The sequence below is a fragment of the Aplidium turbinatum genome, chromosome 10, assembly GCF_918807975.1.
Source record: "Aplidium turbinatum chromosome 10, kaAplTurb1.1, whole genome shotgun sequence".
In the NCBI taxonomy this organism is placed as follows: domain Eukaryota; kingdom Metazoa; phylum Chordata; class Ascidiacea; order Aplousobranchia; family Polyclinidae; genus Aplidium; species Aplidium turbinatum.
Genome location: NC_137481.1, coordinates 8,066,615 through 8,082,825, shown reverse-complemented (window position 1 = coordinate 8,082,825; position 16,211 = coordinate 8,066,615). Strand labels below are relative to the sequence as shown.

Below are 16,211 nucleotides of genomic sequence, written 5' to 3'. Positions count from 1 at the left end.
GCGATTCGCTGGCATCTTTGCGACATTCTGTGTTGAAAAAGAAAGTAGTTTCAGTGTCATCCTTCGTTGCGCCAGCCCGACTCCCACCAACTGCATCTTCTACAATATTCCATTTCCTGCGTGCTGATCGATCGATCTGATCTGTCTGATCTGTCTGATCTGTTTGATCTGATCTGATTGATCTGAATCGATCTGATCTGATCGATTGCACGATCGCTTGCACAACACGGCGATGTACATGTAGAAGGTACGGATTTCCGTGTACCTCTGCTTGTGGACAATGCCAACTTGTGTCCTGTGAAAACCCAAACAATGTCCTTTCATTGGATCAAGACGACACAGACAGTACCGATGATAATTGTGACGACTACTAGTATGTAACAATCATAACTTGAAAAATGGTACTTCATCTCTGACATTCTCTGACGTTTAGTGCATATACTCTTCCATAATAGGCGTCGATTCCCGGGAGGCAGGGGGGCGCGCCCCCCAGTAGAAATTATTTGGGGGGCAGCCACCCTGCTTTTCTGTTCTTTTTTGTAGCTTTGACAGTGTAATTTTATGGAATTGTTCAAATTTGGGTACATATTTCACACTTTTTATCATCTTGCCCCCTCAGAGTTTTTCTTAAATGTTAAAAAATCGACGCCTATGTCTTCCATGACATCATAATGACATCACAGACGGTTTTTGATATGTTCATTTGGTGCATAGATACCATGTTTATATGTGTTTAATACATTTATAGTGTGTTAATTGAACTAAAAAAAAATTTGTGTACATTGAAAAATTTGGGGGGTCACCATTTTCAAATTATGTAAATTGACCACTTTCCCGGGGTCAGATTTTTGTAGACTTTTTTTCTGGGGTATATTACAACCTAATCATACACTTAGAACAAAAAAACTTTTTGTATAAATTTTTTTGGGGTCAAACCTTATATTGACCCGCCTATAAGCTGGAAAGCTATGCAAATTGCAAATGGCTTGTAGTTGACAGGGTTGTGAGGGAAGCTGTACGAGTGTTTTTGGTTAATAGCCTAGCTCAGTGGTTCCCAACCGGGGAGGAATTCCTCCCTAGGGAGGAATTTCATGAGTTCAGGGGAGGAATTTCAGTTTTTGCCGTTCGTGTGCAAGAGCTACATTTAATAAGTTAATAGCTGTTTATTTGCTAATAAATTTCATACAAATATTATACCCTAAAAGTGTTTCCAGAAAGCGCTATAATCCATTATTTTAGTGTAATTTTGCAAAAATTTTCCGGGGGAGCATGCTCCCCCGGACCCCCCTAAAATACGCGTGCCTTCGGCACGCTCTAACCCCCCACCAGTTGTATTGCTTCCCTTGCTCAACCGACCAGGATACGCCACTGCACATGAGGTAGTGATGCCTTTAATCAAACACTTTGTCGTTCTCTTCGATCCATCAAATATTTGCCCCCCCACCAAAAAAAAACATTTCTGGCTACGCCACTGACCAACACCACTAAAAAACCTTCACATACCTTGGGTTCCGCTTGCGCAGAATGAGGATGATCGACACAATGGTTTTGATAAGCCGAACCAAAAACTGGCTTATCCGGTCATTTTTATAGACCGCTGGCTGTGCGGTCCCTGATCCCGTTTTTACTTCCGATCGGAATGAGGAAAGAGTCTTAGAACCCTCACATAATGGTGTCTATTACAATCTGGGGGAATTGTAGAGAAACCATTTTAGTTAAAATTCTAGGGTTTCTAAAATTTAGGACTTCCTTTTTTCTTTTTAGTAATATGGGGAGGAATGAATAGTTCCAAAATAGGCAAAGGGAGGAACGCAACAAAAAAGGTTGGGAACCACTGGCCTAGCTGATAAGCTCAGCTCCCAGTTACCAGGCTATAGGCCTAGCGCAACTACCGCATTAGTTACTATAACAGTGAGTTCAGGCTATAAGTTTTACTCTTGTGTGTGTAGTTCATACAGCCACTGACATTAAAATTGCATTATTGCTTATAAAAAGTGTTCAAAAGTCCTGATACTGGATCCAGGAACATTCTACTTGAAAAAGCATGATGTCTTAGAACTTAGATGCGTTGCTGATAAGAGAGTATGATCTGGTTAGCCTAATCAATTAGTGCACAACTGTACTGGTAGGTTACCAGTTAGGTAGGCTATAGCCTATGCCATGGGTGCTTTTTGCCATGGGTGCTTTTTGCCACAATTGACTTTCTAAAAAATAACGCGTTAAAATATTTTTTGAAAATTTTGTAATTTGCGGTGTGCGGTGCAGTGTAAAAGTTCCAGATAAATTGCGGTGTGCGGTGCGGTATGCAGATAGATGATTCAGTTGCGGTGCAGTGTACGGATAAAAATTTTGGGTTTGCTGCATCTCTATTGGCAGAGGTGGGCAGTAGCGCGCTACTTTTGTAGCGGCGCTACTAGCGGCGCTACTTTTTTGGTAAAAGTAGCGGTAGCGGCGCTACTTTTTAGTTGGAGTAGCGGCTGCAGTAGCGGCGCTATTTTTATTCCAAAGTAGCGGTAGCGGGAGAGGCGCTACTTTTTTTCAGTCGCACTCCCGCTACCCGCTACTTTTTAATTTAAATTGAAACAAATGTTTGTTTTTTTTGCAATACTGGCGTGGTCAAGCAGCTATATAATCGTCTTGGTTGCAAAGTTTCGGTCTTTTCTAGCTGACGTCAACTTCTTCGGCGAATATCTCCGCGTGATGAAGCCTATCTGCCAGGCTTTAGACATTCTCCAGGGCGAGTCCAAGGCATATTACGGAGTCTTGCTTCCAGCCATCACAATTTGCGGGAAGAAGTTGACCGAGATCAGTGATCTTGTGACCTGTGAGGAGTTGAAAGTGAAAGTCCTTGAAGGGGTGAAGAAACGATTCAACAAGTGCTTCAACAACGTGAAATGCGTTATGGCATCATGTCTTCATCCATCCTTCAAGACGTCGTGGCTACAATTTCTGCACTACGTTTCCACGGATGATGCTGACGCACTGCGAGAAAAAATCAAGACAGGTGTAATTCGACTGTTGCGGGAGATATCAAGTCAGGTTGATACCGATAAGAGTGACACCAACATTAGTCATGACTCTGAGAATGTATTTTTTGGAGTGTTTGCGCCGTCCCATGAAACGTCGGTGCAGAAGGAAGCAACAATTGTGGACGCCTTTTTTTCGGACAAGAGCAAGTCCTTGAGCTTTTCGAATACCGAGTTAAAACATCTGTTCATTAAATACAACACCCCCATTCCTTCCAGTGCTGCGGTGGAGAGACTTTGTTTTTGTTGGAAAAGATGTGCTTAAGTGAATGCGGGCAGGACTTAGTGACTCTCATTTTGAAATGCTCGTGTTTTTGAAAGATGCGTAACAATAAATTTCCCTGAGAATGTGTTTTCTATCACGCCGTTAAAATGACAGCGTAAACGAATGATAACATTCGTTTTCAAGGTCATTTTTGCGTCACTAGGGACTTGAGTGTTTCTTAGTGTCATTTTAGACAAAAGTAGCGGAAGAAGTAGCGGTAGCGCGCGCTACTTTGGCCCGAGTAGCGGTAGCGGGTAGCGCGCTACTTTTGTAAATTGGTAGCGGGTAGCGGTAGCGCGCGCTACTTTGGCCCAAGTAGCGGTAGCGGGTAGCGCGCTACTTTAAAAGTAGCGGGTGCCCACCTCTGTCTATTGGTATGTCCACGCGGCATTTGGCCACGAGAGTGAGGGAGCACTTACATAGATTTAACTAATTTGAACAGAAGAAGTGCCATTAAAGACCATATATTCGATTGCCAATCATGTTTAAACAACAAACCATTCTTGAAATTTTTTAGAGTTTTGCGTAAATGTTTCACCGAATTTGACACTAAAATCCACGAGGCTTTGCTATTAAAATCATGCAATCCTAGCCTCAATACGCAGTTGTTTGCCGCAGGCGCTTCTTATTTGCTTAACGTCTTTTCTTAATTCGTCATATGATGCGTGTTTGCCTGGCGGAATTAACCGCCATGTGATGTGCCTTTCTCCTCTGCTTTGCCATTTCATTCTTATACATTTTGTTTTCAATTTAGTGTGTAGATCGGTTATTTATTTCAATGTAGATGTAAAATCAGTTATTTTTTCGTTACTTGAAAAGGGCTAACATGTGTATGGCCGAAAACGTTCATAGTTTATAATTTATGTCCAGTTTAATATATTATGTTAAATGGCGTGTGGTTGCTTGGTTTAATTCATCTGTTTATGGTTGAAGAAAGTCACCTCTTTACCAAAATTGTATTAATATTTTATTTGCATCAGACAAAGCTGTCCATATCCAAAACAACGAAATACTACACAAACTGCAAATGCACACAAAGAAGTGATAAGCAACAAGCTTTTTACAACTGCGCGAAATCTCGAAAGCGATCGTTAAACTTGCTAGCAAGAAAATAAATTAGGCTAATAGTTAATTTAGCTAATAGTTAATTATGACTCAACAATGATGCTAACTTCTCTCACCAGAGTTTGTCTTTGAGAAATATTGTCTTCTCTAATCTTTTTGAAAATATAATTTGAACTTATATGATTTCTGTGTGTCTGTGGGCCAAAAATAACACATTGTGCAACAACAGACGCGGCCATACAAAAAAGTACGGACTTAGGACACCCCTGTCATACACGAAAGAGATTACTCTGTGCATACAGGCCTATCATGTAGGCCAGGGATGGCGAACCTTTTTTAGTGCATGGGTCACAAAAGAGACCTTAATCCTTGAAAAAGCAAAAGTGGGTCATACATTTAATTACATGTTAATGCGAAACTACATGTTAATGCGAAACTTGCTGCTGCATCTTCTCTTCAAGTCTTATTATCCTTGGTTGGTAATCCGTAGTTTTTAGCTTCACACATGCAGCACTCATATCTGAGCTGAGACGATTCCGTGTGCTTGATTGTATAAAATTCATGTGCGAAAATAAAGATTCGCACGAATATGAAGAACCAAACAACGTTAACAGAGCTACCGCAAATCTTTTCATAGTTTCAAACGAATTTGGCAGGGAGTTCCACTCTGTAAGAATTATATTTTCAGCAACAGCAGGAAAGTCACAACCATCCATATCCGTTTTCATTTCAATTTTTTGTAGGAGATGATTTAACGTCTACAAATTTTGTTTTCCAAACTGCACTTTCTTGAAAGTCTATAATTTCCATTTCCAAGTTGTAAAGACGAAGCCATTCGAAGTTTGATAATTCAAGATTTTCAAATTGAATTGCATGCGGGAAAAGAATGAACTGCAATGTAGTATCTAGCTTTCGGAACTGGGTAAACCTTTCTGACATTACATTTTTGGCCTCTTTTGTCAGTAAAACATAGCCTACTTGTTGAGTGCGGTTTTCTTTTGTTCATAAGTTAAATTGGTGCTGGTAAAGTGCTTCAACAACTGAGGAAAATATTTCAGCTGACCTTGTTCAAGGTCTACAGAAAAAATGGCGAGTTTCTTCTCAAATGCTTTAATGTGCCCAAACATGGATAATACAATATCTCCACAGCCTTGCAGTTTAGTATTTAACTTATTGTAATGCATTGTAAAATCAGTGAAAAAATGTAAATCATTCAACCACGTACTTTCGCTTAACTTTGGATATTTTTGATTTTTTTCAGCTAAAAAAAGTTGTACTTCTTCCAACAATTCAACAAATCGCTGTAAAACATTACCACAACTTAACCACCTTACACTGTTGTACATGAGTAAGCTATTAAATTTACTGTCACACGCGTTCAATAAATTTGCAAACTGGCGTTTATTAAGAGCATGAGATGCAATATAGTTGACTATTTTTGTTACCACACTTACAACTTTTTGAAGAGATTTGATTGATTTGGCGCAAAGGGCTTCCTGCTGATGTATTATGCAGTGAAATTCAACAATGCTAGATTAAAATAGGGTGGGGCCTTATTACAAATATTTAGTGAAACATTTATTCTTTGCTGAAATATTTGTCTAAATTTTATTATTTTAAAAAAGACAAGTGGGTCACTGAAAGTCTGTGATGGGTCACTTCGTGACCCGCGGGTCAGTGGTTCGCCATCCCTGATGTAGGCTAAACTAGCTTATTATCACATCTTTTGCGACATAGAAGGGGCTTTAGGCTACACTCAACTCATCAGTTACGTAAAATTTTAATCGAAGTAGCCTACGGTAGTTCAGTTTGTTTTTATTTCTGATCATCACAACGAAAAACAATATAGGCCTATGCCAAACATAGCAGAGGTTTAGAAAAAGGTAGCCTAGAAGCGACAAAACGCGAACGTTATAACGTGCTTGACACCGAAACAAGACAATCAGTTTAAAATCTGACATGGCCTTAACACATTAAATAGTTCAACTTGAACCCAGCTCGAACTATATGTGAGTTGTTTAAAAAATCAATTTTTAAAATTAGAGCTGTGCCATGTGACTAACTGATAGCCAACCATGACAAATTGACAGGTCATCATCAAAGCAACGACAACCTGGCCTCTAGGATGGCACTGAGACAAGATTTTCAAAAAGCTCCCTTTTACGAATGAGCAACTTTGTTTTCAGCTCCTTGGGTCGCAAGGAAAGAGCAAAGTAACTATCTAACGATGGTGGTTTCGAAGGGTCTGGTTGAAATTCGCATAAACTGAACAAAGTTATCATGATGTTCGTTAGAATCACTCTGGTCAATTCCTCTCCCGGACATTTTCGAGATCCAGTAGAGAAGGTCAAGTATTTTTGATTTGCTTTTGATATCACCTGTCCTTTTTCGTTCAAGAATCGCTCTGGACGAAATTCATCTGGTTTTTCCCAATAACGCGAATCATGATTAGCCGCAAACTGATTAACAAATACTAACATGTCTTTTGGGATGTGATAACCCCTCAATGTAGTATTCTTTGTGGTTTTGTGAGGGATAGTCGTGGAAGTGAAGCTGCAGTGACGAAATATTTCATGCATCACTGCTTCGGTATACGGGAAATGTTTCATGTCAAACACATTCGGCAGACTTTCGTTTCCAAGAACTCCATCAACTTCAGCATGGACCTGTGGCGTATTTAAAGTCGTATTTGTAAGTTTTTTGTTGGATGTATTAGGCTACAAATTAATCATAATTGATCATCACTCAAAGTAAGCAGTCAACAACTTTTTATCATATCAGGCTTCCTTTTGAAAATCTTCAATGGTTTTGTACCTAGATAGTTGTAAAATCAATTAAAATGAAAATTTTAAATGTTTTCAATTTGTAATAGCCTACAACTACAACTGTTTGTATTAATGTCCGCTGCATTTTGTTAGGAGAAGTCGTCTCATCGCCGATCAATCTCAATAAAATTTGCATAGTAGGCTACAGAATTTTAAGTAGGCTAGGGGTTTTCAAAATACAACAAACGAGATAACATGTACTTTTTTCTCTCGATATTTATATATGTTTAAGTTAACAAAAAGCTAACCTATAACGACCAACAGTTTCATTGCAAGAGGCCTTAACATTTAGTCAGAGGCGTAGCAACCGCCCTCCAGTCGGAGGGGGCCCCGCAAGGAATGAGGGCCCCTCTGCCGATGTTTTTGGAAGACTGTCGAAATGTAGGGATAGGCTATTAGGCTAACCACGTGGTCACAAACGCACGCGAAATAGTAGAGCTTATTGGTATTGAGCAGGTGTTTTCAAAACACACGGTACGACGTAGGAAAAGAATGTTTGGTTACGAATGTGCTGATAATTCGAGTCGTCTTTCTGTTGAAGAAAAATTCCAATCGCAATTTTCTCTTGTTCTCACTGATCGGGCCATGTCTTCTGTTTCTTTGCGCTTTGACCCTCGTGGAGTGGTACAAGTTGTTTAAATTTCTGTACAACGCTAGCAGCCTAAAGAAGTGTCTCAAAGAAAATGGTTGGGTTGGTTGGTTTTGAATCTTTATCCTCGGACTGACAAAGCCTTGATTGGGTATTCCTAGTAGTTTCGTATACTTGTAGAGGCTCTTGACGCAGGGCCTGTTACGGTACCGAGATTGGCAGAATGAAGTTTTCCGATTATTGAAGTGTTGTTGCCAGGAAATTATTCCATTCACTAGGTGCCGGTGAATGGAGAGCAGTCCTGAAATGCGTTGCTCAAGCGCACACCCCGAGAGTCGAACTTGCGCCGCGTGGTCTTGAGCGGGCACGTAACCACTGAGCTAATGAGGCGGACAATGGAACTGGACAATCACTGCAAAAAAATTAAAAGAAAAAAGGGAGACATTGAATGCCAACGAACTAGGCTAATAATGGAATTGAATCGTTTTATTTATGTCATCGAGAAAGAGAGAGGACTTGCCACGGCAAGCATTTTTTTAATGTACAAGAACAGCCTTCAGGAGATATATCCGAATCTTTGCATTTACACCAGAATTCTTCTGACCGACCACACCAGCTACTGTCGCCAGTGCTGAAAGGAACATCAGCAGAATGAAACTGATCAAGAATATCCTGCGCTTAATCGTGGCTGATGACAGGCTTTCTGCTCTTGCAATTACCATCGAAAACAAGATTGCCAGATCCCTGTATTGTGACCCATTACAATTTGCGCAGAATAAGGCTTGAAAGAAGCGCTTTGCGTAATTATGGAATATATGTTCACACAGTCACTGTAGGCCTATGTATACACATTACACAGTGGTGGGCGCAGCTAATGTAAAAGTTAGTTTTCAACAAAGAAATCAGCGGATTTTCAATAAATTTACTTTTGCTAACAAGTCTGCTGAAATTCTAAATATTAGCGATAATGCTAATCCGCTAACCAAAGCGTTAGCTTCGCTAATTAGCGGTTAGCGGAACTGTGCCCTCTACTGTGTATACATAATATGAACCCTGCATGTTGTGAAAAATAAATACAGTATCACATTCCAGTTTCTGCGTTGGAAGGGGGCCCCGGACTTATGTTCGGAGGGGGCCACGTTCTTTGTTGCTACGGCCCTGCATTTAGTCGCTCTAACTACAATATTGTAGCTGGTTATTTGCATACAAACCTTTTTTTGAACAGCTGGAAAATACATCATGTAGCAAAGCATCCATTCTACAGCCGTTGTTAGTGTATCCTGAGAAGCCCCGAACAAATCAGACCCAAGGGCTGTTATGATGTCGTCTTTCAATATGGTGGTGGGACAATTTATGCTTTCCGAAGTAAATGTATCCACTAAATTTCTCGTAATTCCGTCAACAAAGCTTTTTCTGTGTTCTTTTGTTCTATGTTTTGGTAAAAATGGATGATTAACTTACTATTGAAGCAACTTGGAAACTGACTACGTCAAGTGGACTACGTTTTGACATGGATTTGGAGTAAAGAATAAGTTACCAAGCAGCAGTGTTGTACGCGTCATTGAAATATATTGACGGCGTCAGCGTCAGCGCGAATTGCCTAAAAACTTGACGGCGTAAAGTACTGCGTAAGCTCTTAAAGAAATTGACGGCGTCAGCGTCAGCGCTAATTTCTAGCGCTATTTTTTGCCAGCGTCTTATAAAACGGAAATATCTCAACCAAGTTTAGGCTAACAATAGCTATAAATAAAGAGCAGGTAGGCCTATTATGTTTTGAGACTGTATTGTAATTAGCTACTTAACTTATTAGTAGGGCCATTTTAATTTAACCCAGCCTAAAAAAAAATTTCTGACTTTATTTTTATCAAATTTTGACTTTATTTTGAACTAACGAAATTGCTTATTTATAGAGGGTACAGTTCTTTCTTGAATTGATACCACTTACCAAAACATAATGATGTGTCGATTTCAGACCCAAACGTAATACTTTGTCGAAAAGTCAAGGTGTTTTATGGATTATAAAAAGTTCGTTGTGTTTTATAGCAATAGGAAAATCTCCACAAATCTAACTTTTGCTGAAGACAGAAGACGATTTAGCTTGCTTAGGCATTTTTGTACTACAGAATGTCATTAGGCTAGGCTATTCCTAAAATCAAAACTGTTGATCTTCGAAAAGACCATATTTGTGAAGAGGGAGTGTTTCATAAAAATTATATAACGACGTAACAATGAATAAACAAAGGACAATTTGCGATAAAAGTTACTGCTGATCCGTGGTCATTGTGACATATTCCTGCTTTTATGGGTTAATATGGTTTAATTGTGTCGCAGTTCCTGATTTGCAATGCTTCCACGAGGATTTTGACAAAAATTACTCTCTAGAAACACAGAATTAAGTTTGTTAAAAGCCATAATTTGACAAATTTCGACTTTATTATCAATTTTGACTTTATTTTGACCTATAAACTTCTTAGAAACAGTCCCTTAGGTGCTGAAAACAACTTAATTCTTTGATTTGTGGATAAACGAAGTCCTTAAAAAATTTTGACTTTATTGACTTTTGCGGGCCCTGCTTATTAGTTATTTCCTTGCAGAAAAACAAGCATTTCAAAACGTTTGTCTGACAATCTGCTGCGTTTGGGACGCGTATTGTCCTTTCCAAGTGACAACATGCGTTCCATAGCAGCGCTGGTTGGTATAGGTGTGTTGTATTTCAAAAACAAGTTGAAAACGTTTAGGCTACTCGAAAAGGTATCACTGTTCCAAGCGTGCTGTGATAGTTTAGCATGTATAAATATTTTAGCGAGGTCCACTGCACCAATATCGCTCTTTTCAGGGGCATAAAGCTCTTGAAATAAAGTATCGTCAACGTCCGCGATGCCATTCATGGATTTTTCGCTTTCTGTCTCTGATCCCTCGTTCTCAATACATGTGTGATCACCATTTGGCGAACTTCTTCCGCGTGTATTCCAGGGAGCCATTCCAACCAATGCAAAAGCCGGTAATTCGGATGAGTCGCGTTGGCCAGAATACATTGTGAAACTCTTATTGTGTAACGAGATTTTCCATGAAAAAAATTGACGCATAGCGCTTGACGCTTAAAATCGGCAAAATAGTTGACGGCGCTATCACTTCCGTCAACTGAAAAATAAATTGACGGCGCTAGCCTCAGCGTCAACAAAAAGTTGACGCCGTCAAATTGACGGCGTCAACGTACAACACTGCCAAGCAGCATACCTTAAACTCATCCAGGTGTTGATTTGTTCTGTGAATGAGTTGAAAGTCTTCAGTATTTGTTTGAAAGGTGGAAAAATCTTCAAACAAAGAGTGTAAAGAAATCTAAGTAGCTTACAATAGTCTTATACAAATACAGTAGGCTACAAAAAAACACTCACAAACAGAAGACAATAGCGCAAGCTATTACACGCTGGTTGAAGTTAGACTACGATAAGCAACATTGGCATGTATAAAACATAGGGCTGATACACAAATACATGCAGACGCTATTGTGTAGTCTAAGTTTATATGCCGCCATTTTTTTCTGATGACTTCAGCACCGAATCAAGACCAACCTTAACATAAAGCTCGGACATAAAGTTAAGTTGATCATAAAGGAACCAGGCTACATTAGTAACTTGTCTAAAAATATTCAATCACCACGGAACCAGCACAATCTTCAAGCTGTATTGTAAAATGTAACTTGTTACCTCAATCAAATGAAGTAGATGACCAGACTCTGAGTTATTATTTAAATTTGTTTTTGCAAACATCTCTGCTGCAGGCTTCCTAAAAATGTTTAAACGATTTTAAAAGGCTAAAAAAATTTCTTCTAACCGTTTAATGCTCATTTTTACTAAGCATGGTTGTTTTTGCTGCCTAAAGATTGAGTGGGCTACCTCTTATTCTAGGACCAAATCTAAGTTGTAAAACTTAGTATTAGCAGTTGCAAGATACAACGAACTACCGATACCTTAATCCATGGCATCACGTCGATTTGACTTCCTGCTCCCACAACATTTCCAAATTCTTCGTTTATACTGACCAGGTACATGATTTCCTTAAGAATTTGAAATGACAACTTTAAAACGTAAGGTCGTTTTATGTCAAAGTAGGCTATAAATGACTATTGGTTTAGTTTATACTTAACTTCAACTACAAGAAAAAGTGTTGGGTTGCGAGTGTTCTCGGCTATGTTCCAGTTGAATTTACAATTAAGAAAAGATCAGTAAGCTTTCATTTTTTTGTGATTTTTTATAGTGGTGTTTATGGGTTATCCCTATAAAATAAACACAAACTTGGGTTGATGTTTTAATATTTTCTTGCAAAACAAAATGACAAACTTTTGATTAAAGTAGAATCGACTTTGTTGCTCAAATACTGCAAAAATAATAAAACAGAAAAATCAAACTTTGCGGTGAATTTATCGTAAAAAATAATTAAATGTCATTTTGTTGGCTATCGCTGCTTTTACTACATAGAATGGCAATTAAATATAGACCACAAACGACAAACCTCATAAAAGTTAATCAACACGTTTATTTTATTTTAAATTTAATATGGCTAGCTTAGGTCGCCATCACTGACAAAAAATAAACAGATTTTTTTCCTAATCGCACGCGACAACCACAAAAATCTTTGCCTTACGAAATTGCGTGAGAATCATCATAATCAACTTTCTCGTGATTAGGCAACAACACAGTCTCTCCAGCAGGAAAATTGGTATCTAATTTGTAGAAGTAAAATATCTTGAAAAACAACTTGTCACGATATTTGTTTCAAATTAAAATATATCCCAGTCAGTAAATTAACCTTTTACAAGTTGATTTAACGTCTGCAAATGTTGAATTAACATAAAAGAGGACAGATTTGCCGGTTATGTTGCCAGATAAGTTTTCCCTAAGTATTTAGGTATCTGTCTATAGTAAAAGCTGCAAAGAGATCAAAGTTTGCACAAAATGAGTTGATCCTGCATTGAAAAAACGTAGGCTACCACGAACGATAATGCTCAAACAAGATCGCGTGCAAGCTGACTGGCAAACATGAGTCATGTTTGGCAATCGCAGCTTACAGTCGCACATTGGTTTGTCTGTCACGCAATCCAAGTAAGCCAATAAAATCAATTTTCGAAATTATTTGTTAATGTATTTTTGCAATAGGCCGACTATATTTTGTACTAAAGCTTCGAAAGCTGTGTTTTTGTAAAATATTAACCCACATTGTGATTAGGCTATGACTATGCTGCGCAAAACAAACCTAATCTCATAGAAACTTTAACAACATCGATTGAAAATAAGTGCACATTAAAAGAAGCATGAAAAATAAAAACGTTGGTAAACAATTTACTGTGGTACTAACCAGGGCCGTGTTAGCACCATCTTGGCCCTCTTTCGAAATCCACTAACGGTTACGCGCACGGCTCAAGATCATGCGGCGCTGGTTCGACTCTCGGGGTTTGCGCATGACCAACGCATTTCAGGACTGCTCATTCAGCGGAACCTAGTGGATGGAATAATTCCCCGGCAACAACATTTCAACAATCGGAAAAACTTTACTCTGCCAATTTCGGTAACCGGCCCTGAGTCAAGACCAAGAGCATTTACATTGCGTCAAGAGCATTTACACTTATGATCTACTGTAAACCACATTCGTTACCTCATTCTTGTAATCATAGCGATTTCCCCACAAGAGAGTGCAGATGATATTTGCTATGGCGATGTTTAACGTACATTCCGGCTCGATTACTCTGTCTGTGCTATCCTTGCACAACTTATCCAAATAGCTGATTAGTTCAATGGTTTCCTTGCGGATGTGATCGGTGAGTTGATTTTGTGTGTCCTTTGCCGTTATAAACTTGCTTAAATGTCGCACAAAAGTCATTTTAAGCTTGTACCAGTCACTGCCTAGGGTCAATGGACTATTGAAGGCTATTCCCTTTCCTTGGGAAATATGTGCAAAAGATCTAAACTGAGGCCGGCCGACGAATACTTTGCTCTGGCGCTCAAGAGCTTCTCTTATGGTGTCATAGTCATTAAGTACCACCACATCAAATCCACCCACTTTCATAAGGAACAAAGAGCCATATCTGAAATATAGTATTTTCTGGGTTATTGTTATCCTCAAAATATGAAAATAAATTATTTATTGAACAGATAACAAATTATTGCTTACTTTTGCGCCATGGCCTGCATTGCAATATGGGGATGCTTTCCTAAACTAGCTGCATTGCCGATAAAAGGCCAAGGATAAGGTCCTGGAATATTTGGCCGATTGTGCAATGATTTCAGTCCTTTTGTCAACAAAACAAAAACCAGACTTCCCAAAAATATTTCTATTTTGACATCATTAATGCAAGTAACTACAAATTCGTAAACTCCCATGTCTTTGATATTATTGTAGGCTACTGATAAAATATCCTATGACGTAAAAACAATATTTAAATTTTTTGCTTTGAGAAAATGAAATCACTGTAGTCACTAATCGAAGTAACCTTAAAGCCAGTTTCACCTTCGTTTACTTTATGCTGGTTTCTTTTTTTGCATGCTTTCCAGAATCTTCTGAAGATCTCACTAAGGAAAAACAGACTGTAGGCAAAACTGTAGGCCTACTATAATTACAGTGATTTCATTTGCTTAAATTCGATCAATTTCGTTTAGGTAGGTTGAAGTTACTCTTGCAGGTACCGTAACCTAAGTTTTGGGCTAGAAGCGATTTTGGTACGCAAATGAAAATGCCGAGAAATGTTGTTTTAAATATGGAAAGTTGTAAAGCAACGAACATACTTATTTCAAAAGTAGTGAAGGCGGTATTAAGCTAATTAGCCAGCGACTACGCTAGGCCTATCAATGTTACTGCCTCTCACCCAGTGGTAGCCTATTCATGCTACTAAGGGGAAACTTGCTTGCACAAACTGATGTGGCATTGCACAGTGCGTAGCTTATTAATATAGGCTATAGGCAAAGACTGAATTGGTGAGAAAAAGGCACAAATTAGTGTTTGTCGAACGATAATTCTCTACTATGACAACGCAACTTGGGCAAAAACGTGAGCAAAGATGCAATTCCGCCTCTCTCATAAGTCGATTTTTCCAAAACAAACTTTTTTTTAGAAACTGAGATTCAAAAAATTACCAACTAGTGAAAATATACGATCATCATTTCAGGGCTGTGGAATCGGAGTCGGAAGAATTTTGGCGTGTCCGGAGTCGTTAAAAAACGCCGACTTCGGCTTGATACAAAACGATTAACATTAAAATTTTGTTTGCAGTCTTTTTTCAAAATATAGTTTCTTGTTCTCCGTATTGAACTCTACAACTTTATCAGAAAACGGAAGTGTTTGTTCTTGTTAGTTTTTATGAAAGTCACCGTGTCAATTTTGATCACAACTTAAAAGTAAAATTAAACTTGAAAAAAAGAAAACAGTGCAAAAATTAAAAAAAAAACAGCCGATGGTGATAAAACAGTTTACCACTTCTTCCGCGATCTGTGAGTGTGGCAAGGAGGAACAAACCGCAGACCACACCATCTGTAACTGCGCCATCTACCACTCGTCAAATGGTGTGCGTGAACTGGATGACGTATCAATTCAATGACTGCTCGACACCTGCCCAAACATCTAGACCGCGTCGCCGCCACTGCCCAAGGATGGTAAAAGGCAGAGCCCCTCGACCCCTAAAGTGGCGAAGAAGATTCAAACGAAGAAGTTTACCACTGTGTCGTGCACACACCGAGATAGGGTCAGTCTTTTGTTGAGCCTCTTCAGAAAGCACGATTTCAACATAACCAAATTTTATGTAGGGCGCAGTGTCTCATTGCAAACAGCCATGGGCCATTAGAGTACCTGATCAATCATGTGCCAGATCACGCAAGTGTAGAAGTTGACATCTAGTTTCGTTCGTAATCACCTCCATTCATTAGATTGTCTGTGAATGTTACTCTCGCACCACACACCTTCAATGAGGTTCATCAACTCTCTCTGTTCTACAGTTGGCATTTTCTCCGATTGCACAATGCACATCTACCATCTATTCGAGGTTTAAATTATCCGCCTACCGTAACGATTATGTTATCGTACATGTTACATCATCGCAGTGCAACGACGTCAGCGCCCAACAGTTCAACTTCCTTTCGGCTAACCATCGATAATAACAGTAGCTAATGATGAAAATTGGGAAAAGCTAACTGGAAAAGGCGATCTGGTAATAACAGTAGAATAACTTAGCCAGTAGGATTGAATGCTATGTCAGTGAATTTTAGAACATGTACGGACTAGGTTATTTTAGTACCGTATTTAAAAGTTGTAATTTCTGTATTTGGCCTATCCACTGATTTTACCAAAAAACGAAGAAAATGGAGGTTTTGTACATTCAATGACTTTTTATCTATTCAAACTGTATTTTTTTTTGTTTCGGGCCAGTTGTAGCCTACTGCAGTGCTACTCAAGCT

General features: G+C 38.9%; 1 protein-coding gene across 1 annotated transcript; it reads right to left on the bottom strand.

Moving 5' to 3' along the window:
• Window positions 1-4,334: 4,334 nt before the first annotated feature.
• On the bottom strand, window positions 4,335-15,759 carry LOC145778923 (cytochrome P450 1B1-like). The gene is made up of 7 exons (XM_082590512.1): window positions 15,717-15,759; window positions 13,939-14,020; window positions 13,423-13,852; window positions 11,741-11,827; window positions 11,008-11,084; window positions 8,910-9,198; window positions 4,335-7,022 (listed from the first exon to the last, which is right to left on the bottom strand). Exons 1-7 carry the CDS (start codon window positions 15,757-15,759, stop codon window positions 6,477-6,479), a joined length of 1,554 nt encoding a protein of 517 aa, XP_082446638.1. The 3' UTR covers window positions 4,335-6,476.
• Between the last annotated feature and the right edge of the window lie 452 nt (window positions 15,760-16,211).